At 31.2% G+C, this 26,108-nt stretch overlaps 1 protein-coding gene across 1 annotated transcript in view; it reads left to right on the plus strand.

Moving 5' to 3' along the window:
* Positions 1-26,108, plus strand: part of LOC127710232 (stabilin-2-like) — a 64,803-nt gene that overhangs the window by 12,443 nt on the left and 26,252 nt on the right. The window contains exons 4-20 of the mRNA XM_052215998.1: positions 3,773-3,868; positions 4,266-4,466; positions 6,855-7,060; positions 8,503-8,639; positions 9,784-9,844; positions 10,848-11,015; positions 11,239-11,385; positions 11,972-12,133; positions 15,989-16,051; positions 16,540-16,653; positions 18,566-18,616; positions 19,060-19,140; positions 19,670-19,825; positions 20,435-20,503; positions 22,001-22,084; positions 23,999-24,085; positions 25,682-25,793. Coding sequence (XP_052071958.1) covers positions 3,773-3,868; positions 4,266-4,466; positions 6,855-7,060; positions 8,503-8,639; positions 9,784-9,844; positions 10,848-11,015; positions 11,239-11,385; positions 11,972-12,133; positions 15,989-16,051; positions 16,540-16,653; positions 18,566-18,616; positions 19,060-19,140; positions 19,670-19,825; positions 20,435-20,503; positions 22,001-22,084; positions 23,999-24,085; positions 25,682-25,793 — 1,995 coding nt within the window. The remainder of the gene's footprint in view (positions 1-3,772; positions 3,869-4,265; positions 4,467-6,854; positions 7,061-8,502; positions 8,640-9,783; positions 9,845-10,847; positions 11,016-11,238; positions 11,386-11,971; positions 12,134-15,988; positions 16,052-16,539; positions 16,654-18,565; positions 18,617-19,059; positions 19,141-19,669; positions 19,826-20,434; positions 20,504-22,000; positions 22,085-23,998; positions 24,086-25,681; positions 25,794-26,108) is intronic.

Consider the following 26,108-nt stretch of genomic DNA (forward strand, 5'->3'; position numbering starts at 1 on the left):
TTCTATGTGAGGAAATATATACTGATGATCCATTTTTTAAAAAAGACTTGTTTATAACCTAGCTTCATGTTAATGAAACCTCTCAGTTTCTCCCAATAGAGATTTTTGCGACATTTGACAAAATCATCCAAATTTCAACCAAATTCATGCCTAGGAAACATACAGCGTAGATATTGACAAACTAAATATTTAATGTAAAATGTCTTCACAAACATTATGTTAAAAAATCTTTTTTGTCGACGCATGCACTCTATGTTACCTGTCCAAAAAATCAATGTGAATTAACTCGTTTTCATTGATTTTTTCTTGGAAAATCAAAATAAGTGCTTTTTGTGACGTCATGAATAGAACGCAAGTACGTAAATTTTTAACAAAATGACATATTTCCTGTGTAGTCATTGTATTAGCTATGCTAATTGTGATATTGGTCAATAAATCCTTATTTGAATTGAAATTTTAACTAGAAATAAGGGCAATGGTTAAAAATAGAACATAGGGGTAAAATTTAATTTTTGTCTCACTGTGGCAGGGTCAAAAAGCAAGACTTAGGTATGCTGTTTTGATGGTGGCGGCGCCAAGAATGTATTAGTTTGTGATTAGGTCAGTTTATGGGGAACCACTGGTGGTAGGTCAGTGATATTTGGTATGCAGTTATATTAGCATTGGCACATCTCATTTCCATGTTGATTATGTGGCCCGCCCCCTCAGTCATGCTCTATTCAATTTGAAACTTTTGCTTAGTTTACATGTAGTTGTTTGAGATTAGGTCAGTTTAAGGGGGACCACTAGTGATAGGTCAATGTTATTTGGTATGTAGATGAATTTGCATTGGCACATTGCATTTCCATGGAGATTATTTTGCTCCACTCCCTTAGTCATGGAATTGACTTAGAATGTTTATCATAGTTTACATGTTAAAGTTTGCTTAGATCAGTTTAAGACGAATCACTATTGTTAAGTCAATGATATTAGGTATGCAGTTGTATTAGCATTTTTAAGTCTCTTTTCCCTGGAGATTATATGGCTCCATCCCCTCATCATGATTCATTGACTTTGAATCTTGTACATTGTTTACAAGTTAAAGTTTGTGTTTTGGTTAGTGTAAAGGGCACCACTTACGATAAGTCTATGGCATTTAGTATGCAGTTTTATAAGCAGTGGGATTTCTCATTTCCATGGAGATAATTTGGTCCTGAACCTTAAGTCATGGTTCATTGTCTTTGAATTTTTTGCATAGTTTACATATTTAAATATTGTTAGTGGACTCCTTGTTGAAGTTATTGATCTTTAATTATGATTTTTCCCAATTTTTAGCTCACCGGGGCCCGAAGGGCCCCATGTGAGCTTATGCCATCACTTGGCGTCTGTCGTCATCCGTCTTCTGTCGTCGTCTGTTGTCGTTGTCTGTCATCGTAAACTATTTCAAAAATCTTCTCCTCTGAAACTACAGTGCCAAATACCTTCAAACTTTAACTAAATGTTCCTTAGGGTATCTAGTTTATAAATTGTATCCGAAGTTTTGATCCATAGACAAATATGGCCGCCATGGCTAAAAATAGAACATAGGGGTCAAATGCAGTTTTTGGCTTATATCTCAAAAACTAAAGCTTTTAGAGCAAATCTAATGGAATTAAATTGTTCAGTTGGTCAAGATCTATCAGCTCTGAAATTTTCAGACGAATCGAACAACCCATTGTTGGGTTGCTGCCACCGATAGGTAGTTTTAACAAAATTTTGCAGTTTTTGTTATTATTTTGAATATTATTATAGATATATATAAACTGTAAGCAGCAATAGTGTTCAGCAAAGTAAGATCTTCAAAAAAGTTAATATGACCATAATTGTCAATTGACCCCTTAAGGAGTTATTGCCCTTTAAAGACAATTTTACACAATTTGTTCATCAAGTTTGCTAACATTTAAAAATCTTCTTCTCTGAAACTACTGGGCCAATTACCTTCAAACTTTAACTAAATGTTCCTTAGGGTATTTTGTTTATAAATTTTATCCGAAGTTTGTATCCATCGACAAACATGGCCGCAATGGCTAAAAATAGAACATAAGGGTCAAATGCAGTTTTTGGCTTATATCTCAAAAACTAAATGTTTTAGAGCAAATGTGACTGGTTAAAATTGTTTAATTGGTCAAGATCTATTGGCCCTGAAATATTCAGACGAATCGAACAACCCATTGTTGGGTTGCTGCCACCGAATTGATAGTTTTAACAAAATTTTGCAGTTTTTTGTTATTATTTTGAATATTATTATAGATATATATAAACTGTAAGCAGCAATAATGTTCAGCAAAGTAAGATCTACAAATAAGTTAATATGACTATAATTGTCAATTGACCCCTTAAGGAGATATGGCCCTTTAAAGACAATTTTACACAATTTGTTCATCAAGTTTGCTAACATTTAAAAATCTTCTCCTCTGAAACTACTGGGCCAATAACTTTCAAACTTTAACTAAATGTTTCTTGGGGTATCTTGTTTATAAATTGTATCCGAAGTTTGTATCCATCGACAAACATGGCCGCCATGGCTAAAAATAGAACATAAGGGTCAAATGCAGTTTTTGGCTTATATCTCAAAAACTAAATGTTTTAGAGCAAATGTGACATGGGGTAAAATTGTTTAATTGGTCAAGATCTATTGGCCCTGAAGTTATCAGATGAATCAAACAACCCATTGTTGGGTTGCTGCCACCGAATTGATAGTTTTAACAAAATTTTGCAGTTTTTTGTTATTATTTTGAATATTATTATAGATATATATAAACTGTAAGCAGCAATAATGTTCAGCAAAGTAAGATCTACAAAAAGTTAATATGACCAAAATTGTCAATTGACCCCTTAAGGAGTTATGGCCCTTTAAAGACAATTTTACACTATTTGTTCATCAAGTTTGCTAACATTTAAAAATCTTCTCCTCTGAAATACAGGTGAGCGATTCAGGCTCTTGAGAGCCTCTTGTTTAATTTTTCCTTAATATCTTAAAAACTATAATAGATATAGAGAAACTTCAAATAGCAAAAATGATCAGCAATACAAGATCCACATACATAAGTAATGGAGGGCCTAAATCTTCAGTCAACTTGTTATCAGAGTTATTGCCCTTTAATGATATTTTTTACCATTTTTTGGCAATTTTTTGCCTTTAATTTTTTTCATGGGATAATGTCTGAAGCAAAATTTGCAAAATCTTTTATTTTTCATTTTCAGTATTTTACTGATAAACAAACTCACTTTTTACAGTCAACATTGCACTTTTACACTGACAGCAGCAATGTGACTTAGTTTTTTTGCAATAAACATTTACAGCCAGTCTGGGTTTGAATTTTTTTGACATGATAAATTTGTTAACCTTAATGAATTGTTATGAAACTTGGACCTAAGAAGCTTATCTTAAAGAAAAAGTTTATTTTTGAATTCTGTATTTTATTGGACTCACGTTTTACAATCAACATTTACACTGACAGCATTATTCACAGGCGAGACACAGGGTTCAGTGGAACCCTTTACAATTTTTATTTTTATTGTGGTAGTTTTTATGTGTATTCTTTATTTACATACCACTAAGACATAGACTGCAGGATTTAGAGCATGTCATATGGTCCAGACACATGCTAAACTATAGATGTCTGTTCTGGATTTGTTATTGTTGGGTTGCTGTTTCATTCATATAGCATGTAATATTATTGAATATGATGTGTAAGAAAAGAATATTAATATATATACTGGTACTTGTATTATTTATTTTACAAATTTTTAGATTGTCATTGTGTTCATGGGAAATGTGAGAATGGTATTCGGGGAGATGGGTCATGTGACTGCGATTCAGGGTATAATGGTACTAGTTGTGATCAAGGTAGGTCAAGAAAAATTGAAAAAAAATACTGAGACTGATTGTTTTTATGTTTCTAAAATGAATTTCTTCAGCATTTGCACCAAAAATATTGAAATATCGTCACCTGTTACACTATCTCTAAAGCAAATCAGATTTTAGGTCAGGAATCTGAACAGGATTAGAATAAGAAGATGTGAAATGAGTGTCAGCCTTCAGCAATGTGCAAAACCCATACCCTTTATTAAGCTGTAAAAGGCCCCAACATGACCAAAGGAAAAACAATTCAAACGATAAAACTAAAATGTTTACCAATTTTATTATCTCCTGTATCTCCTAGCAGTTGGTGATGACTTTATAAAGCAAGTTTAAACATTTTTGTCTGGCATGAATGTGGAAAATATACATGTATCTATTACAGAACTTGAAGCATGTAAAAATAAAACATGTCCAAAGAACTCTAAGTGCAAAGATGTATTTGGTTGGGTGATGTGTACTTGTGACCAATGGTATAAAAGGATGTACATCAGCGCTCATGATGCAGGAAAGGACCTCAATGGCACAGATGGCACCACTGTTGGAAATAATGAAACAGAAGTTAAAAGTAGTCATGAATGTGTTCGTAAGTTATTGCTACTCATTTATTTATTTTATTTTGAAATGTTTGATTTTATCTGTCCATTTATAAATTATTTGTTAACCTGACCAAAGGGCCTGTGTGAGCTATGGCTATGCATCAGTTAACGCCTTACAGGAAATAAATGGCTTTTTTATATAGCTTAATGAAAAATTTTACCCATTTTTTGTTTGGTGGGGGCTATATTCTTGAAAACAGATAGAGGGAAACTTAAAACTGCAAAAATGATAAGCTAGATAAGATCTTCAAAGAATTCAACAAAGCTGAAATCATCAGAAAATAATTGCTGTTCGATGACAATTTGTACAATTTTTTTGTGTTTTAGGTGAAAACTATAGTTGATAAAGAGAAACTTTAAACAGCACCATATAGAAGTAATTCTCCATTTTTGAAAAATTTTAGCATTTTTACCTTATATCTTGAAATCTATAATAGATTGATTTAACAGCAAAAATGATCAGCAAGACAAGATTTTGGCCCATTCAATTCCATTCTATATAAATATTCTTTTTGCATTGTATCAATTCTGTGCCAAAGTTCAGGTGAGCAATATAGGGTCCTTGGAGCCTCTAGTTATTATACACCATGAAGAAGCAGCTAATATAATGTGTTTGGTCCGTCTGTCTATCAGTCTGTCTGTCATCACTTTGTTGTCCCTATGCTCGTGCCTTAATTTTTTGGATCCTCTTGAAAGGTTTCCACTTGTCAAACCCACAAATGAATTTGATTATGAGATAAGTCAGAATGGAGATGATTTTTTGAGGAGGAGATCTTATAAAAATATTCCCATCAAACATTGTCATCAGGTAGCAACTTCATTGTTTTATCAGATCCTTTTCAAACAAGTATGAAGGTTATGCCACTCATCAAAACCTTAAATGATTTGATAATCAGAAATATCTGAAAAGGAGGATTATTTTTTTTGGAGGGGACTTGAAAGAATATCCTTTATTAATTCTTTTCATTGAGACAGCACATTCATTTTTTTATCAGATCCTATTCAAATTTGTTTAAAGGTTTTCAGGATTTTCACATTTTTCACATTTTAATTGATTCTAATAACAAAATTAAGGTAAATTTAGAACAATTTCGCTTTTGCCATCTAGTAGTTTTGATCCTTGATTGACTGAATGGATGCTTTATTTCATTTCTGTACAATAGTTAGAACTATTCAACCAATTTCTTTTTAAGTTAGATATGTTGTTTCAGAGGAAAAATTGAGGCCAAGTTTGGTTTTGATCTTGACAATTTCCACTTATGCTGTTGAGGAGCTGTGACTCTTGATTACTTTCACAATGACACTAATAAATGGACGGAAAACCCGTACGGTTTTAATTTGCCAGCCTCTTATTTATTTTTGTGTGGGAGTCGATACTTTCATAACAGTTGCTTCTTACAAAAATATGAAACTGATTTTGGTCTCGCCTTGACGGAGTCAAAAAGCGAGACATAGGTATGCTGTTTTCGGCAGCGGCGTCAACAATTTATTAGTTTGTGATTAGGTCTAGTTTGTGGTGAACCCTAGTGGAGGGTCAATGATATTTGGTATGCAGTTGTATTAGCATTGCCACATTTCATTTCCATGGAAATTATTTGGCCCTGCCCCTCAGTCATGGTCTATTGACTTTGAAACTTTTGCTTAGTTTACATGTATTAGTTTGTGATAGGTTAGTTTAAGGGGAATCATTAGTAGTAGGCCAATGTTAATTGGTATGCAGTTGTATAAGCATTAGCAAATCTCATTTCCGTGGAGAATATTTGGCCCCGCCCTCTCAGTCATGGTCTATTGACTTTGAAAATTTTGCTTAGTTTACATGTATTAGTTTGTGATTAGATCAGATTAAGATGAACCACTAATGTTAAGTCAATAATATTTGGTATGCAAATGTATTGACATTTGCAAGTCTCGTTTCCATGGAGATTATATAGCCCCACCCCCTCATCATGGTTTATTGACTTTAAAACTTTTACATAGTTTACAAGTTATTGTTTGTGTTTAGGTTTGTTTAAAGGGAACGACTTATGATAGGTCAATGGTATTTGGTATGCAGTTGTATTAGCATTGGCACATCTCATTTCCATGGAGACTGTTTAGCTATATACCTTCAGTCATGGTTCATTGACCTTGAATATTTGCATAACTTACGTGTTAAAGTATTGCTATTTTAATTTCAACATTTGCATTATCAAAATTACAAAAAGGCAAGACATATCTCTGTGTTAACAGTTTATATATTTATTAGGTTAAATGGGGATATTTCAGATCCAAATTTCACCATTTTATCTTTTGCTGTCTTATACTCTCCTGTTTTAAGTACATATATTAATTGAATGAATTTCTAGAATTTTTCATCAATGTCAATTTTTTGGCAGCCATCGATGCTTGTACAGAGAGCAGCTTTAAACCTTGCCATGACAATGCTTCATGTACCACAGTTGGTCCTGGTAAAGTTAACTGTTCTTGTTTAACTGGTTACCATGGTGATGGCTATGTATGTGACCCTATTGACCCTTGCCAAGTTGACAATGGCGGCTGTGATACAAATAGATCAAGATGTCGATATGCAGGACCTGGGGAGGTATGTTATTTCCATGAGACACAAAACAATTAAGTAAAAGTTAACAGCTATCTGACAAAAGTTGGATTGAATTTGATGGTTTTATATTGCAAATATTCATGCCTGTCAGATGTGGTTTACATGAACTTTCTTAATTTCTTTCTCCTAAAACTATGCACATGTAATAGGTCAACTATATTTGGTGTATAGAATGATTATAAGGTGGGCATGTCCCTCTGATTGGGACCATATGACCTTGACTTCATTTCATTAGTCAATGTAGAGTTTTGGGGATTTGATCAGTTTTTCAGAAAGTAACAGATCATTTAGATTTATATAATAATTGTAAGGATGACAGGGTTCATTTGACCTTGTTCTCATTTTCATAGTTCATTTGTCAATGTTTGGTTTAAATGATCAGGTCTGTTTTCTCTGTTTTATCAGATACTAATAGCAATAGGTCGTCTATAATTCTGTACAGAATTATTATCAGCTTTGTATATTTATCTAACAGGGCTCATTTAATCTTGACCTCATTTTTATGGTTCATTGTTCAAACTCAAGTTTTTGTGATTAGGTCTGTTTCTCAAATACTATAAGTAATAACAGATGAAGAGACATTTTCTACACAATATATATTCACTATATTCATTGTGTAGAAAATGTCTCTTCATCTGACACTGACCTCAATTTAATGGTTCATTGGTCATTGTTAAGTTTTCATGATTAGGTCATTTTCTAAAATACTACATTGAATAGGTCAACAACATTTGGTCTACAGAAAGAATGTAAGGTGTAAATTTCCATCTGACAAGGTTCTTTGATCATCATTAAGTTTTTGTGATTAGTTCAGTATAACTTACAGTATAAGCCATGGGTCAACTACATTATGAAAAGCTGCATGGTTTACATGTTCTTTGTTAAATTGACCTTGACCTCATTTGAATGGTTCATTATGATATTAAATATTTGTGATACATGTAGTAAGACCTTAATCTTTCAACAAAACATTTTGTTATTGTCAGTGAAGTGGACTAGTATGAAAATAAGGATATGTGGTATGATTTTAAATGAGACAACTATCCACCAGAGTTCAAATAAAGTAAATTTAAGCAATTATAGGTAACAGTAAGGCCTTCACAATAAGAAAAACCTATTTCTATAGTCGGCTATAAAAGACCCAACATAAAAAAATGTGATACAATTTAAACGAGAAAACTAATGGCCTAATTTATAACAAAACAATTTACGAAAAACAAATATTACAGACATGAACCATTGAGGCATTCATTCACTCTTGTTGCGATAGTAAGTATATGACACTCAATACATGTATAGATGTAATGGAAATGCATTATGATGAAATATTCATTGACAAATGTTTGACAGAGGTGTTGAACACACTTTATTGCCATGCTGGTTCAGTCCGATGCACTAGTAAACCATCACTGATTTTTTTTTAGCATACTTGTGAATGTTTAAGAGGGTATGAAATGGATCTACAATTGCAGACCTGTCAAATGATAGATGTATGTTCCATTAATGCCTCTTACTGTAGTGAATATGCAACTTGTTCTGTGATTGGTCCATTGCAGTTTGAGTAAGTTTCTTATTTATGTATGTCCTGTGTTGGTCCAATGCAGTTAGAGTAAGTTTCTTATTTATTCCTGTCCTGTGTTGGTCCAATGCAGTTTGAGTGAGTTCCTTATTTATATATATATATATATGTCCTGTGTTGGTCCAATGCAGTTTGAGTAAGTTTCTTATTTATATATGTCCTGTGTTGGTCCAATGCAGTGTTAGTAAGTGAATATTTTGTATTTAATTGTATGATGATAAATTGAATATCATATATAATTCTTTATTGGTTGACATACTTTTGACACAATTACTGTTATTGCAATTGACTGTTATGCAACTGACAATCAATCATTTATCTATTTTGTGCTTTCAAATTCATAAAAGTATCTATTGTGACCAGTGTTGTAATTCTCCTTGCAGCCCCTTCTCTAACCATCTGAATTTTAGAATCAACACTTTTTTTTTCAAATTGGATTCAGACTTTATTTATGTCAAATGATGAATAAATGCTGCATATGTATTAAATGCAATATTTTATCATGGTTATAAGAGGTTTTACTTCATATTTTAAACTATCATATAGTTATAAGTTATGATGTCTGCAAACAAGTTTAAGGTTGGGGTATAAAATAATCACTCTGTCAATCAGTGTGTCTATCCTTTCTGTCTTTCTTTGGTTTTAAACCATGTACTGTTCAGAAAATATTTATGTTCCTTGGTACTATTGCTGCTGAACACCAGAGGTTGTGTAGTGAATAAGGTTGAAAATTCTGTCTGCAAGTCATACAAGTTCAAGGTCTAAACTTAGTTCAACTTTACTTCCCGTATTCAAACATACAAAATTGTGTCTGACTGAAAAATTTTAAATGCCTTGATGGATATTAATAATACTTGATATTGTTGTTGCTGACTAAAAGTATGTGATGTAAATAAGTTTGGAAAGTCTGCCTGCAAAGTCAAGGTCACAAACATAATTTAACTTTACATCCTCTTATTCAAACATAGAAAGTTTTCTTGCTCAGAACTTTTGAATGCCATGAAGAATTTTGAGGATGCATAATTTTATTGCTGCCCTCTACCAAATTTAAAAAGAGAAACTCTAGTGTAAATTTTCTCTATCAGGTTATTTACATACAAAACTTAATTTTTGAATATTTTTTTAGTTGTTCATGTAATGAAGGATATGGAGGAGATGGGATTTCATGTTACAATAATATAGCTGATGTATGTATAAATTCATAATTATACCTTAATTCAATGATATTGATGATGTATTTATGTTTATAATACGGTTTCCAAGTTCTTTACTTTATTTCTTTGAAAAATACACAACAGAATAATGGACATATAAAATGGATTAATGTTGTGTGTTTATAAAATTCACATTATCAACTGATAAAGTTCATGTAGCTGTTATTTACCAGTATGTTAGAAGTTAGTGGACTATTTGTGTCACATTGATTTGCTTATTTCATTTGTTTTGGACTCAAGTTTGCTAGTCTTAGTCCAAATTTGTATTCATTGAAGAACCTTGTGGTATGCTGTTGTTTGACATTTTTGTTGGTTTAATTTTGTGATCAGATTTATTCATTTAGGTATGATGTGTTGAAATTGTTGTCTTGATATGTTGCATGTTTACAAATGGACGAAGTATATGTGCATTGTATTACTGTCATTTTTGGAAACAGGAGCTAGAATGGAAAGCATTTATGAATTGTTTATAATTTTCACACTTGCTTTTCCATTAATATTCAGTATCCTAAGTTATTGCACTTGTAAACAACATAAAAACAATGATGGGGCAAAAATATGAAAAAATTATGGAAAGTGATAATTAATTCAGGATCATGGTTGAAAATCACATTGTAATTAAAGATTGTATATAAAGTTACATTCTGATGATTATTGACTATATAAATATCTAATTTTGAATCACCAAATTATCAATTCATTAAAATTTGTAAACATGAACTTCTTCAATTTTTCAGGTGACTGTAATATGTGGTATAATATATTATATAAGAGTTAACGAATAAATATTGGGAAATATTATCCCTTGCAGCATTATATCATATTGTGCTTTCTAGTATATGATTTACTGCTCAGGACTACATTTCTCAATATTAGTGATACCAATGTATAATAACAATAATATAGCCGTCATAAGTTTTCATGAACTTGTATCTTTAAATTATGTTTCAAAATTATTTTTTCTGTTAATACCTAGCTTATTAAAGACTTGAACAATTTTGGAGATAACGAAGTTAAAGGAAAGATGAATTATGCAAGTCAACTGGTATCAGAGCATTATTACAAGGAACTACGTAACAATGGACCATTTACACTGTTTATCCCGACAGATGGTGGATTTAGAACAGTTCTTGGTAGACAGAGTGTATGTATGATAAATAATAATTACGATGAATTTACTTAAAGACATTACCCTAAATTAAGAAGCTAACATACATGTATGAAAAAACTTACCTTGCTATTGTAGAGTTTCAGCTTAGAGAATATTGGTTATGGCTGTAGAATCAAATATAGCCATGTCTAAGAACTGACAGACATTCATTATATTATAATTTCCAGTCATTATATATCTCTCATTATGTTTACAGTTTGAAGAATTTGTGGCAGATGCAGATACAGCTAAGCAGGTTTTGCGACAACATATATTGGTAGGAGAATGGACACTTGACAAGTTAGCTGAGGCCAATGATGTGTATACATTACAAGGGATCCCTGCAAACATTCAAGCCAAAACGGTATTGTAAACTAGAAATAAGGTTTATAAATGTTTTTGTTTTTCAGAGATAATTTTTTTATTTGTCTATGTCATCTTTTTGTTCTTAATGTAATAATCTTATTAAGTGCTGAATATAAATTACACAAATATATTTATTGATAATTTTGCTGAAATACACCTAATTGAAGCTTTGAAATCCTATTTGAAATATATATCATTTAAAATAAACAGTTTTAGAAATTTATACCCTGAATGTTCATAAATAGTTTTATGTGAAATACTAGGGAAAAAAATCCTGATAATCAAACAGTTGATTCAGTTTTGTTCATGAAATAGATCAGGTGAAGTTTATACTAGTGAAGTTTTATATCAAAGAAATTTAATTTTGAAATTTAATAATTTTAGAATGATATTTCCTTGAGAACAAGCATATACCCAAAAAAAACAATTAACCTGTTCATTCAGATTGTGATATATATTATACTTCATTTGACCTTCTGATTGCATTTGTGTTTCATTGTTGGCGCAATGAAAAATACATTTGATTGAAAGCAAAATGCTAGTTCAAAGAGCAAAAATGTTCACATGAAATCATATATTTTTAGAAACATGGTGATCTATTTTATCGATACAAGTTACCAGGGTCAGTAGGTCAAAGAGCATCTAAAACAACAGTGATAAAAGAGAACATAATTGCAGCAAATGGAGTTGTACATGTAATTGGTAAAATGTTAACTAAGAACCCGGAGGTCAAAGGTGACCCTAAGGTAAATGAATATATCTTTTCACAAATTTCTTAATCTCGCTCTTTAAGGAAATGAAACTGTCAAAATGATTATATTGTCTTTTTAGGTATTTTTTATCTCATTCACTTAGGTGGTAGGCAGCAGTTTTTCATTGTATTCCAGAAGTCACCTACTTTGAATTGATTTATTTGTAATAAACAGGCTAGTAGCTACCTTCTTTGGCAGTTTAAAACAGCCACTTCAGATTTATTGATAGCCCTGCATACATCCTATTTAAATGAATTGTTTACATCCACCTCATTTGAACTTTGGTGGATAGTTGTCTCATTGGCAATCATACCACATCTCCTTATTTTTATACAGTAAACTGAATTACATATATGGTCCAAGGACACAGTTATCGTCCTTTGGTTTTCGTTGTCTACGAATATAGTCCCTAGTGTAAAAAGTGTATAACTTGCATTTTTTTGCTACACTTTCCCAATTTATTTCTTGATGTTTTATGCATGAAATATTAAGTAAGGGGATGAATTTACATGTTAAAAAATTTGGGTGCTGAATCTTTATGTTAAGTAGTGATTTGGTCCAGTTAAAAAAGGTCAAAAATTAGAATGTCTGAAGCTGTCAAACTGAATTTTAGCCCCCCTTAACACAGAATTGTCAATATTTTGAGTTAGAGCTGGTAGAAGTTTCTATAATTTTGATATTATTTGTATCAATAGTAGTACACTACACTGTAAAAATCTTTTTGAGATAGAGCAGGTGCGATTTTTAAATTTGAATTTATTGTCTAAAAGAAATGCACTATGAAATAACTGTGTTCTCGGGCCTAAGAATGGACTACATCAAAAATATATTATTAAGATGATGATACTAAATTTTCAAAAATCCTTTTCTGTGTTTCTATGTTGGAGTGGGACCCTGGGTCGTTGACATAAACATTTAATCCATGCTGTGTTTAAACATAAAAAGTTTTAACATCACAGATAATCCGATAGATACTTTTCCTTAGATCTCCATTACCTGGAAATAAGTTCCAACTTTATTGAAATTTTTTCAGGCTATAATGATAGATCTGTGTTTTACTCGCTTGGCTTTTAAATAAATAAACACTATATTTCTGTTATTATTTTCTATTCTATCAACTACATATGTACATTTACGCTACAAATCTACAACTCTCAGTTTTTGGCTACACGTGCTGTTCTTATCTATCAAGTCATGAATATTCAATAGCTAGGTAGGTGTGTCAAAATTGCATAATGACCAGCCAGTACACACTGTTATGATTTCATTAACCAGTATTAAAAAGATAATTATAACATCCCAGCCCACAAATTAATGAAATCTGTATATATAAAGATTATGAATAATAAAAAAAAAGCTGAAACAATCTATATGCAAATAAATTGTACTTTTATATACACACATTAAAAAAAATCAAAAGTTCTCATTAAGATACTATGTTTTTAAATTGAATAACTGTGAAATTTGGTGACCAAAAATAAAACCAAAAAATATAAAAGATTATGAATAAAAGGTTTCTTTTTCTTAGCTAAAATATGCAGTTAAAAAGAGTATTATGTCAAAATATATATGAAAACAGAAAGCAATAAAACATCTTTCAATTAAGAATCGATAGTATGGTTTAAACTTAATGACCAGTGTAATTAACTTGCAGTATTATTTTCAGTTCTTGAAACCGAAATTTTGTTTATCTGATTTGTCAAAATGACAAGTGTGCATAAATTTTATAGTTACAAATCAAGTAACCTAACCCACCAAAGCTCATTAGAACTCATTATGTAGAGACCACAACATCATAAATATCTCTCTGTGAATATCCAGACACAGATGTTCAATACCATAGGTCGTAAAATCTTGACCATTAAACTTTCACTTGTTTATCTAACGGATACTTCCAAGAGCACGACAGATTACAACTGTCAACTTTGCTCAAGTGAACACTTGCGATGCATAAAAAGTAGCTTTAAAATAAACATACTTGTTTGAAACTGATGACACCTAAGCAGAGACCCGTGACTCTTAATAAATTTCAAATAATAATAAATAGATTATCTCACACAATCACAGAATTATCCATTAATCCCCCGTTGAAGATTAAAGATTTGTACAACATTCAATCAAAATAGATATTAATATATGAAAACATAGGTTATTTCTAGCATAACATCTTTTGCGTTACTACAACTGTTGTTCAACGTTAAAAACTTAACAAAATCGCGGCATAGGTTAATCTAACAAGAAATTTGTTTTGCATGCACACGTATAAAAATTGCGGTTTTTATCCAATGCAATCATAGGTTTGAACGTTGTTTTCAATTTAGATTTGTTTATATTTTTCGTTTGGGCTTGTATTATATTTGCCTTCGGGTTTATATGATCCGTTCATCCTATTTCGACTCTTTCAAAATTCAAGAGTCTATCCTAAATTGAGGTAAATTATATGGCCTTCCAAATACCGTTTCGATTCCTAACATCACTGAAGAGACATTAATTGTCGAAATCCGGATATGGTGTACAAAAAATCTTTGCACCTTTGTTTGCGGTATACCATCTTTGCCGCTAGTTTATTCTTTTCTGTTTAGTATTAAATTTATAGTTAAGATCCATTTATTACACCTTGTGATCCGTTTATTTGGCAATCGCCAATGGCAGTCAGCAGGATTTAAGAACATTTGTTGTTCGACCTGTTAGTCAAATGCGTTTTGTTAAAATATACTTTTTCACTTTTTTGGTCTTTTGGAAAATGTTGTTTGTGCTGTATTTAGACACTCTAACAAGAAATTTGTTTTGCATGCACATGTATAAAAATTGCGGTTTTTATCCAACGCAATCATAGGTTTGAACGTTGTTTTCAATTTAGATTTGTATATATATATATATATATATATATACAACTCGTCTAAACATCAGCCCAACAATGTTAGATCTGTAAATTTGCTTTTGCAAATTTTTTGTTCTTCCCTCGCCGGGATTCGAACTCATGCTACTGAGATATCGTGACACCAAATCACCTGCACTGTATCCGACGCGCTAGACCACTCGACCACCTAGGCTTCACAATAATAAAGCTTTCGGTGGCCGGGTGTTACCTTTCCTCGTCAGTTTTAATCTAGCGTCGTAATACAGTACATGATATATAAGGCATGAAGATGTAATTGTTACAGATTAGCTGAAATATCTATTGTAAAGGATCCTACAAATTAATGCAAGATACAGTCACAGAAATAATTATATTTATAAGTACGTCTGAACCAGTGACAACTCTACAACAGATTTATCCATCGGATCACCAGCAGTGATGGTGATACATGGCTGTGTACATTCTGTATATACAACTCGTCTAAACATCAGCCCAACAATGTTAGATCTGTAAATTTGCTTTCGCAAATTTTTTGTTCTTCCCTCGCCGGGATTCGAACTCATGCTACTGAGATATCGTGACATCAAATTGCCTGCACTGTATCTGACGCGCTAGACCATATATATATATATATATATATATAATGATAAAGACATTATGCAAAAAAAAAAGAATTTGCACACATTGAAAGCTATTAGAGGAGACATGATCAAGTGTTTAGGTGATTCCTTTCAGGTGCAACCAATTGAACATCACTAATATAAATGGAATTAATTTTGTATTATTTTAATGGTCCTGAAATTTTGCTGTGATTTTGTTCTGACAGAGTCCTTAAATCTGCATCTACTTAAATAATTGTAGCCTTATTCAGTCATATATGGTAGCACAGGCAACACCATTTGACAAGTCCACTTTTTTATCTAACAATTTTGATTTTTGTACTAATTATACACCCTCTTGTTTTACCTACCTTTATACTTTTCTTGCAGAGATCTATGCTGGATTTAATTAAAGCAGAAGAGAAATACAGCAGATTAGAGTCTTTGATTGAAGTATGTTTCTTTATGTAGAAGTTAATATTTATGTAAAAAGCTTAAAAGGGCACAATTTTTAACCATTTTGTTTGTCATATTTTATTTTTTAAAACTTATTCTGTTTAGATGTTGGTAGATGTAAGACTTTTATATAAATTGTTTTGAGCATTATAAACTTCTCAAGTTTTGACAAAGATTTAAAAGTAGATTTATTATTATTTTATGGCTTTAGAGGGGTTGCATGTACTTATTCATATAAAATGGAGAAACATCACATAATGGGAACCATATTTATGTTTTATACATGTCTTCTTGATTTCTTTACCTGACCATATAACTTCAAGGAGAACTTATAAGTAAACTTTTGTAGAATTTGATATATTAATTCAGGAAAGTTTTGTGTATATACCCCATAAATATTCTTTTATTTTAGTTGAAGTAAGGAATCAGTGCGAACTGTTATTTCTCTAGTAACTTAAAATTACATATGATTATATCTATTTTAGAAAGCTGGTATGACTACCCATGTTAAAGCAAAAAATATAACCATGTTTACACCAGAAAACTCTGCCTGGGACAGTCTACCTGATAATGCTATGGATCATTTCACATCACCTGAGGTATTCTTACAAAAATATGTAGATCTTTGAAACAAAAACTATTTAAAATGTAGAGGTACTTCTCTCATTTAATGAAAATAACATGATGCATTTAAAAAGGAAGAGTGAATGCAAAGGGACAACAATTTTAACTGATTCCTAAGATTAACTGGAGACAATGACTACGATTTCCTGTGGCAATATACTAAAATTACTGGCAGACTTTTAACAGCACAACATGTAGCTAAACTTTGGACTACTCATCAAATAAGTCTATGCACAGAACTACAAACACAGGGACTCGTGCTATATGATTGATTAATTGAATTGATTAGTGGCAATTTCATATACAAACTGTTATCTAAATCAAACGAGAGCATTTCAAGTTTTCTGCAATCAGGAAGATCTCTGGAACATTTTAACACCAGAGAATTGTTTGGAAGTCCTTAACAAAGGATTTTTTTCTTTCTAAAATACTGCCGACTGTAGATAGTTTTCCATCCAAAATATTGAGTAACATTTTTCATTTATGATTTCTAAACTTTATAATTGTACATAATATGTGCATGTTGTCTTTTGTCAATCTCCTATAGGAGAGATAATATACAATTATTGACTTTTGTATTGAGGTTGATACAATGATTTATCAACCCCAGAGATATGAAATTCACCGGGGCAACTGAAATCCAAAGTCAACAATTGTTTTATTATATGACTTTTTGTCCTTCACCAATTTTCTAGTATTTGCTCAAGATACTTTTAAAACTGCTCTCTGTTTTATACTAAATATATCATCTGCTTTTGCAGTTGCTAATTTTTATAAGTTGAAATATTCAATAAAGTTTACTAAAAAAAAAAAAAAACTAAAACAAGAAGAAGAGAAAAATTACACAGAAAAGAAGAAGAAAAAGAAAAAAACAGGAATTTACACGATGTCTTAAACCTACGTCATTGACGTTGCCTTGAAATATCTATATTAAGGTACACAGATACTGTTCCAAATCTTATATTATTGCGAACCCAATGAAAGTTTTCCACAGTGCCATCTCTATCTTGACCAGGTATTTAAACTTTTGCAAGTTCACCTGTCCTATTGAATAGATACAATAGCTATTGTTCTCTGTGTAGTTTATTCTCTGGGACCTTTAAATTTCTTCTAAGAGAAATCTATCATTCATTGATTAAATTACCTGAGTAAAAAAAAATTCTTATATACAGACAAAAATACTGTTTTTATACTCATTAATTGCGTGTGATGATGTAGTTATTCAATATTAACAATATATTTTCATTCAGTTTAATATAAACATTGATTCAATCATAAAAATTTGATTTCTGATAAAACTTTCAACATTGTTCCTTTTAAAAAAAAATTTGTTTGACATGAATAAGAACTTGAAAATAATGATGTTTCAAATTAAGATCTTCTTAAATGTATTCTATAACTAAACAAAAAAAATCAAATTTCAATAGGAACATTGATAAAACTTTTGTTAGAAATCAACTTTTTATGATTGAATCAATGTTTATATTAAACTGAATGAAAATATATTATTAATATTGAATAAATACATCAGCACACGCAATTAATGAGTATAAAAAAAGTATTTTTGTCTATATATAAGAATTTTTTTTTACACAGGTAATTTAATCAATGAATGATAGATTTCTCTTAGAAGAAATTTAAAGGTCCCAGTGAATAAACTACACAGAGAAAAATAGCTATTGTATTCATTCAATAGGACAGGTGAACTTGCAAAAGTTTAAATACCTGGTCAAGATAGAGATGGCACTGTGGAAAACTTTCATTGGGTTCGCAATAACATCTCGTGATTTTAGCCGCGTTGAATATAGAAAATTTATAGTCATTTGATAAAGTATGATGATGATGACATATGTGAAATGATGTAATAATAATATTTTCAATTTGTAGGGTGTTGTATCATTAAGACAGATACTTCTAAACCATATATTTGATGGAGTGGTATGTTTATTTTAACAGTAAATAGTGAGCAAAAGTTATTAGTATTTGTAACTTATTCCATAGAACAGTAACTATTTTGAGTAAAAAAATTTATTTCTTCAAATGTTGTAACATATTTTAATGCTTTTGAAATTAATTTGATGAAAGATGATAATGTGCGTTTGTATTTGAGTAATAATAGTTATTGTTTAACTTTTTTTCTTAAATTTTCCATTGATCTTTCTTTGTGATAATTTTCCATCTCAACTTACTGATCAGAAGCTAACGTCATTTACATTGCCTTGTAAAATAACGATAAACAGATTATCTATAGTCTCAGTTTCTTGGCTATTGCTCTTTGATGAAATTGTAGCAGAGAGACTCCCTCTTGTTTTCAAAACAAATGATAATCTATAATAATAAGACAAGATTTTATAAACAGCTAGTATTTAAATTTTTTTTAGATTGAAGCAGCTGAATTGATAGAATTAGACAGAATTAAATCTCATGCTGGTGTAGAAATAGCTGTGAATGTGACAGAAAAGGTGAACATATTTATTTTAATATTTCATAATGTTTAAAGATGTTTGCATTTTATTTATCAGTGCCCATCAGTGATAAGTTTCAGAATTGTTATAGTTATTTTGAATTATCTTGGTTAGGTTTTCAGGATCCACATTTTTTTTTTCGATTGTGAAGGCATAATTGAAATGAAACACTGGAGGTGAATTACATTTATTAACAAAGAACAAAGGCCTTCTTTAAAAAAAAAGAATTTCTAGCTGATACATTGTTGAGATGAACATAAGGTTCTCTCTCAATTTCTGCATCTTAAGATCACAGGTCGAGGTTAAAATCAATTGAATCCATAATAGAATTGAAAATTCATGATCCTGCAAAAGTGTGCTGTCTTAGTGACCGTGAAGAAATAAGTCAGCTCTGAGACCAAAAAGTATAAAAAAGGCCTTCTGAAATAGTTTTAATGTAACCAAAGGTGAGTGTGACATCTACAGATTTATCAGCTAACAAATGACATGAACAAATTTCTACTAAATCAGTTGATTTATTTTGTAGGGACAGATAGTGTTAAACCAGAACATCAGTATAACACAGACAGATATACCAGCTAAGAATGGGCTTTACCATCATATAAAATCTGTACTTCTACCAGCACATATCAACTCGCTTCTCCCAAGCCAATGTGATGAAGAAATGTCAGAACTAGTAGTGGTATGTTAATTTAGTATTATGTTTTTTTCTGTAAAAAACGATAACGTCACATTCGTCAGATATAATTCATTCTGATACTGGTGGTTCATTCAAATAAAAGTAAGCTGCAGTATTTTATTGCATAATAAAATCCACTCCATTGTTGGCCATTTCTTTAAATTGATATACTATATGGTAAACATTACACCAATATTTTTAAAACCCACTATGAATAAAGTTTTGATATATAAAATTGTTTGGTGTGTCTTTTAGTTTATTCATCTGCCTGTCTTTCCATAATCCTCATAAAGTGACTCCTGAAAATTGTTAGTGTACTGAATTTGACTTCATTATAACAATTGGAATGTTCACCTCATATGATTGCATTAACTGTTTTGTTATACCAAAAATACATTTAAGAATAATTGAGGGTGGCAAATTAAAAATAAAGCAATCGTTTAAGCAATTTTTTAAACCATTTTTTTTCACTCGGAAATTTTGTAAAACCGAATATTAAAAAGGCAAAGCTTAAAATGCAATATGGATATCTTCATGTTAAGAAAGAAGTTTATAACTTTTATTTTCCTAATATTGAATTAATTAGCTTATGAGCAGTTTTTCTTATTACAGGGACCATGTGGGCCATGTATAAATACAGAAGATTTAACTTGTCCAAGCTCTACTGACGTCCCTATCAAGGTAAGATAAGAAAAGATAAAGACGTTTATTGCAATAAGCACAATTATGCTATAGCATATTTAGATTATAACATTATTATGTGTAAGCAACACTAAATTTATGATAATAATGATATATAATTACATATAACAGCAGAGTATACAATAAACATTATGACCACATTGTTTATGAAAAAAGACAACATACCAGTATTTAACTACGTTAATATGAAAGTTCTCAGTTTCCTACATTCATGCAAAAAACACATCAAATTGTAAATAACTAACTGTTTTATTTTGAACTTGTAGTAATAAATGCAGTTTGTTAGTATTTGGCCATATATAATAATATTTTTTAAAAAGGTAAGGAAAGTTTACATACTTCACCATTACGATCATAAATTAATGAACAAATTATTTAATTAGAGTTATCAGGTGGGAACTTAGTTTTGAGTAATTTATATTTTGGAAATAGTTAAAGCTTAAGATTGAGTGTAACATAGTTGGATATAATCATAACAAAGGTTTATTGATTTACTAAGGATCTTTGTAGTACCCTAATATAGCTGTTATTTTTACTTTGAGCACAGTGCACTGTAAACTGGGTCAGTCTTTACACCACCGCACACTGCCGAACACCACCGAACACCCAAAAAGACCACTAACCCTTAAGAAAAACAGTAATGTTACACAATAAAACAATAAAATCGATTAAATTACGTAAAATTTAATCCTATTGTCATTTTTTTCACATTTTTATGTGCATTAGTGATGTTAAAGTTGAGAATCAAAATTTAAAAAAAAACGCTTCCGGATCCAGCAATATTTTTTCCGGATTTACATTGTCTGTATTTCATTGTATATTATCTTATGGTCTTTACTTTTCAATTATTAGAAATAAATTGTTCAAATAAGTTAAAACATTTTATTTAATGTGAAATTATCACAATAATTATATTTAAAAAAATGCTAGACTTGAAAGTGTACTGTTCTGACAACAGCCCTGCAAGACTGTTCTTTTTGGTTCTCTTGTTATCATTTCTTATTAATTTGTGTATATATATATGTATAAACATATTCATACTCGTTCAGAAGGTAAGTCAAATATATAAGTAAAGATGAAAACAATATATTTAGGTGTGTTAGATGGTATTTTAATGTGTTCGGTGGTGAAAAGACCTACCGCTGTAAACTAGGGGAAAAAAGATTAAAAGGAGATGTGGGGAAAAATGGACACTTGACAAGATTTTAAAGAATTTTTTTTAAATAATGATGCCAAACACATTTTTAGGGAATTTTCCATTTAATCTTTTGAAAAATTAGTTTTTTTTCCACCTGAGTTCAATACTAGATGTCAGTTTTTATCGTAAATTTACCAAAATTCATTTAATTTGGAATAAGGATTTTTGTAACAATGTTTTCAATTATCATATAATTTCAATTAGATACATTTTAAGCTTGAATTGCATTCTTCCTTTGCTTAAATCCAAAGTCATATATTTTTGGTTAATTATGACAGGATGAGGTTAGAACTGGATGTACTTACTCAATATACTCCATTAGTCAACGTGGCTGTGCTCAAGTTTGTAACAGAACTCATATTGTAAGTATAATATATAGATTACTTATGGAGTTGTCATGTTTAAAAATAGCACTTATAAACAATACACTAAAAAAAATGTTCATGAAAGCAAGATTTGACAAATGTCAACAAGACAGCAACCTAGCAATACAAACTGAAAAAATGAAATTAAGAGTTATGAATGTAGGCTTCAGGTATGAGTAAAGGCTCTTGTTAATTAGTACACTAAGCTCTAACTCACTCTTATTTTTAGCAAGCTATAAAACAGACTACTTATGATCTGTAACCAAATCAAATTTAAGTCATTAGTCAAACAGCAAAGGAGGTCAACTGAAAAGGCTTTGTACATAGTGCAGATTCAAATACCGGTACATGTTATTGATAAAATGAGTTTTATGAACTTCTTATATATCTTTTTTAGTGATACATTAAGTTATCTGACTTGTAGCATAAATATTTGATGACATGAAAAACATAAGTAGAAAAATAGATACCTTTTTTCAAGTTTTATTTCAACAGAGGAAACAAAAACACATTTATAAAACAACAAAACTACTTAAAAGGCATCCGATACAGTTCAAGGGAGTTAACTATTGGCGCAACGTTAAAGCATTCAAATTCCTGCAAAACGTCACTTTTGGCGGGACGTCATGCGTGTAATTTTCTGTAATTAAAAAATGCAGAACGGTATTTAGTATAAACGATGCTCCAACTTATGTTTCTTACACACCTCAACTTCTATGCCTTCAAGATTAATGCTTTTGATTCTAACATTTTGATATATAAAATCTTAAGAAATTAAACCCTTATTACTGTTTCTGCTGTTCCTCGTCTTGAAGTTTCTGTGAGGTCTTGAACAATGAAGTCAACAAAATATCGTATAGTGAGCAATCTCAAGACGACTGGCCCTTTTGGTGTTAACATAATGCATGCCAATTATTATTTTTATTATCATTCATTCCTGATTGGATTTTAAATTGGATCCAATTTTCTGACAGCACACAAAAAATAGTTTTATGGCACATTTTAATAACAAGCAAAGTCAATATCAATTTGTGTCAAATTTCATATCGAAAGTTCAGATAATGGTATGCCGCAATTATAACAATGCTACAAATTTTGAAATAATATATAGTAATTTACTATCATAAAATAATGGTTATTACAAGGAGAATGTATGCCAATATGATAGTATAAAACCAGAAGAGGTAGGGCCAGTTTTCCATAAATTTATTACACACTGATAGTTCTTTTTAAGGTCTTTAACTCTGTTAAAAAACCATCACAGCTAAACTTTGAGGTTTCTACAACATTATATGGTATATCTGAACATTTATTAACCAGATTATAAATGCTTTAAGTGACTTGCTTTAAAATTGGTATTTCTGACGGTATATGTTGGATATTTGGGAGATGAATAAAAAGGACACAAAAACCAAAACCAAAGTTATGAGGGATGCATGTATAGGTAACATGTCCCGTTTTTTAGATATAACTTGAATCTTTTTTGCCAGATCAAAAATTATGAAATATTTCAAAATTATTGTAAAGTTTTCTTTAAGTGTAATCATTCACCCGAATAACAGTTTGATTTATGAATAAATGTCAAATAATTAAAAGTGATTAAAATGTGAATAAAAGGATGTTTTGGAGGTATGTCAATGAAACAGCAGCCCACCAAAAAAAACAAAAAAAACATCAGATCAATACAAAGTACAAATACATCGAGCAAAAACACAGAATGGACGTGGCAGGGTACTTATACATCCCTACAACAACAAAAAAAACACTAAGTACAGATCTGAGAGTACTTTCAGTTACTGACAGCTTGTTCAAAGCCAATAACAACCAATTAAAAAATCATGCATCTAGGACTACAGTTTTTTTTCTGATACATCAATAATTGTTAAACATAGCTGATCTTGACTTTTGAAGAAGAAACAGTGTTGTACAAACTTCTACAGTATTGAGTGTCATCCATGTCCTGGTGGCTTCCAAAATCCATGCTCAGATAATGGGCAGGTAAGTTGTCTTTCAGGCTTCCATCATTCATGCTCAGGTTATGGGCAGGTAAGTTGTCTTGCAGTCTTCTGTAATCCATGCTCAGCTAATGGGCAGGTAAGTTGTCTTTCAGGCTTCCATAATCCATGCTCAGGTAAAGGGCAGGCGTGTTGTCTTTCAGGCTTCCATAATTCGTGCTCAGGTAAAGGGCAGGTAAGTTGTCTATCAGGCTTCCATAATCCATGCTCAGGTAAAGGGCAGGTATGTTGTCTATCAGGCTTCCATAATCCATGCTCAAGTAATGGGCAGGTAAGTTCTCTTTAAGGCTTCCATCATTCATGCTCAGGAAATGGGCAGGTGAGTTGTCTATCAGGCTTCCATGATCCATGCTCAAGTAATGGGCAGGTAAGTTGTCTTGCAGTCTTCTGTAATCCATGCTCAGGTATTGGGCAGGTAAGTTGTCTATCAGGCTTCCATAATCCATGCTCAAGTAATGGGCAGGTAAATTGTCTTGCAGTCTCCTGTAATCCATGCTCAGGTAAAGGGCAGGTGAGTTGTCTATCAGGCTTCCATAATCCATGCTCAGATAATGGGCAGGTAAGTTGTCTTGCAGTCTTCTGTAATCCATGCTCAGATAATGGGCAGGTAAGTTGTCTATCAGGCTTCCATAATCCATGCTCAGGTAGAGGGCAGGCGTGTTGTCTTTCAGGCTTCCATAATCCATGCTCAGGTAAAGGGCAGGTAAGTTGTCTATCAGGCTTCCATAATCCATGCTCAGGTAGAGGGCAGGCGTGTTGTCTTTCAGGCTTCCATAATCCATGCTCAAGTAATGGGCAGGTAAGTTGTCTTGCAGTCTTTTGTAATCCATGCACAGGTAAACCTGGTAAGTTGTCTATCAGGCTTCAGTAATCCATGCTCAAGAAATAGCAGGTAAGTAAAGTTGTCTTGCAAACTACCTTGATCCATGCACAGGTAACAGACGGGTTAAGAAGCCCATAAGGGTTCCAGAATATGTTCTCATTTAATCAACAAACCAGTTGTTCAATTATTTCTCAATTTCATTCTAATGGGACCTATAGATGTACTGAAGGAAGAAATTATGCTGAGTTAAGGAGAAGGTTGCTAAGTTATATATAAAACGTAAGGATTAAAACTAACACATTCAATAATAATTGTTTTACTTTAAACAGAGATATCTGTAATCTATCACTGGAAAGAGTTCAAGATTGAGATTTCTCAGACAACTGATTGTAAGATTGCTCAAACAAAGCTTGTACTATTGAGTTTTTTTGCCACTAATTAGTTAATTTGTATATAATCTTATGTAGATCTTTAGAGATTTAAAAAAGTGTTTGGTATTGAAACATATATTGTTGAGGTAGCACAGCATGTTTCTGGCTATTTTACATTTAAATAAACTTGTGTTCTTCCTATGCAATTTAGTAGTCAGTATTGACATTTTTTAAAACAGCTCTGTATAAAATTAAAAAAAAATTAAACACTTTAAAAGAAATTGGTTAATACTTGTATGATTTTATTTCTCAGATTATTTAATGGAAATAGTGTTGAATAATCTGAGAAATAAGCATTTCATTTATTTGCTTGTATTTTTAACAGTGTATGGATGGAGTAAATGGTAATGGAACATGTATGTGTGATACAGGCTTTACTGGTACCCTGTGTAACCAGTGTGAAGATCCTAATAAATTTGGTCCGTACTGTAATCAGAGTAAGTTAATATTGAAACCCAGGCTACACTTGTAACATTTGTAAACAGTTTGAATTCGCCTATATTGTATAATTGGAGTAAGTAAACAATGTAAACCAGGGTTTAATCTGGGACTATTAGATTCAATGTATTAGTCCCAGGTTTAATGCACCGATTCCACAGTGTTTTATAATGGTTTTATACAGGTTTTTTTTTTCTAAACTTCATTTTGAAGTAGGAGTTATCAAATTTTAGAATGTAATTTACTCTGAAATTGCTAAGTATCAAATTTTAAAATGTAATTTACTCTGAAATTGCTAAGTTTTCTGCTGCAAT

The sequence above is a fragment of the Mytilus californianus genome, unplaced genomic scaffold (assembly GCF_021869535.1).
Source record: "Mytilus californianus isolate M0D057914Y unplaced genomic scaffold, xbMytCali1.0.p SCAF_1, whole genome shotgun sequence".
In the NCBI taxonomy this organism is placed as follows: domain Eukaryota; kingdom Metazoa; phylum Mollusca; class Bivalvia; order Mytilida; family Mytilidae; genus Mytilus; species Mytilus californianus.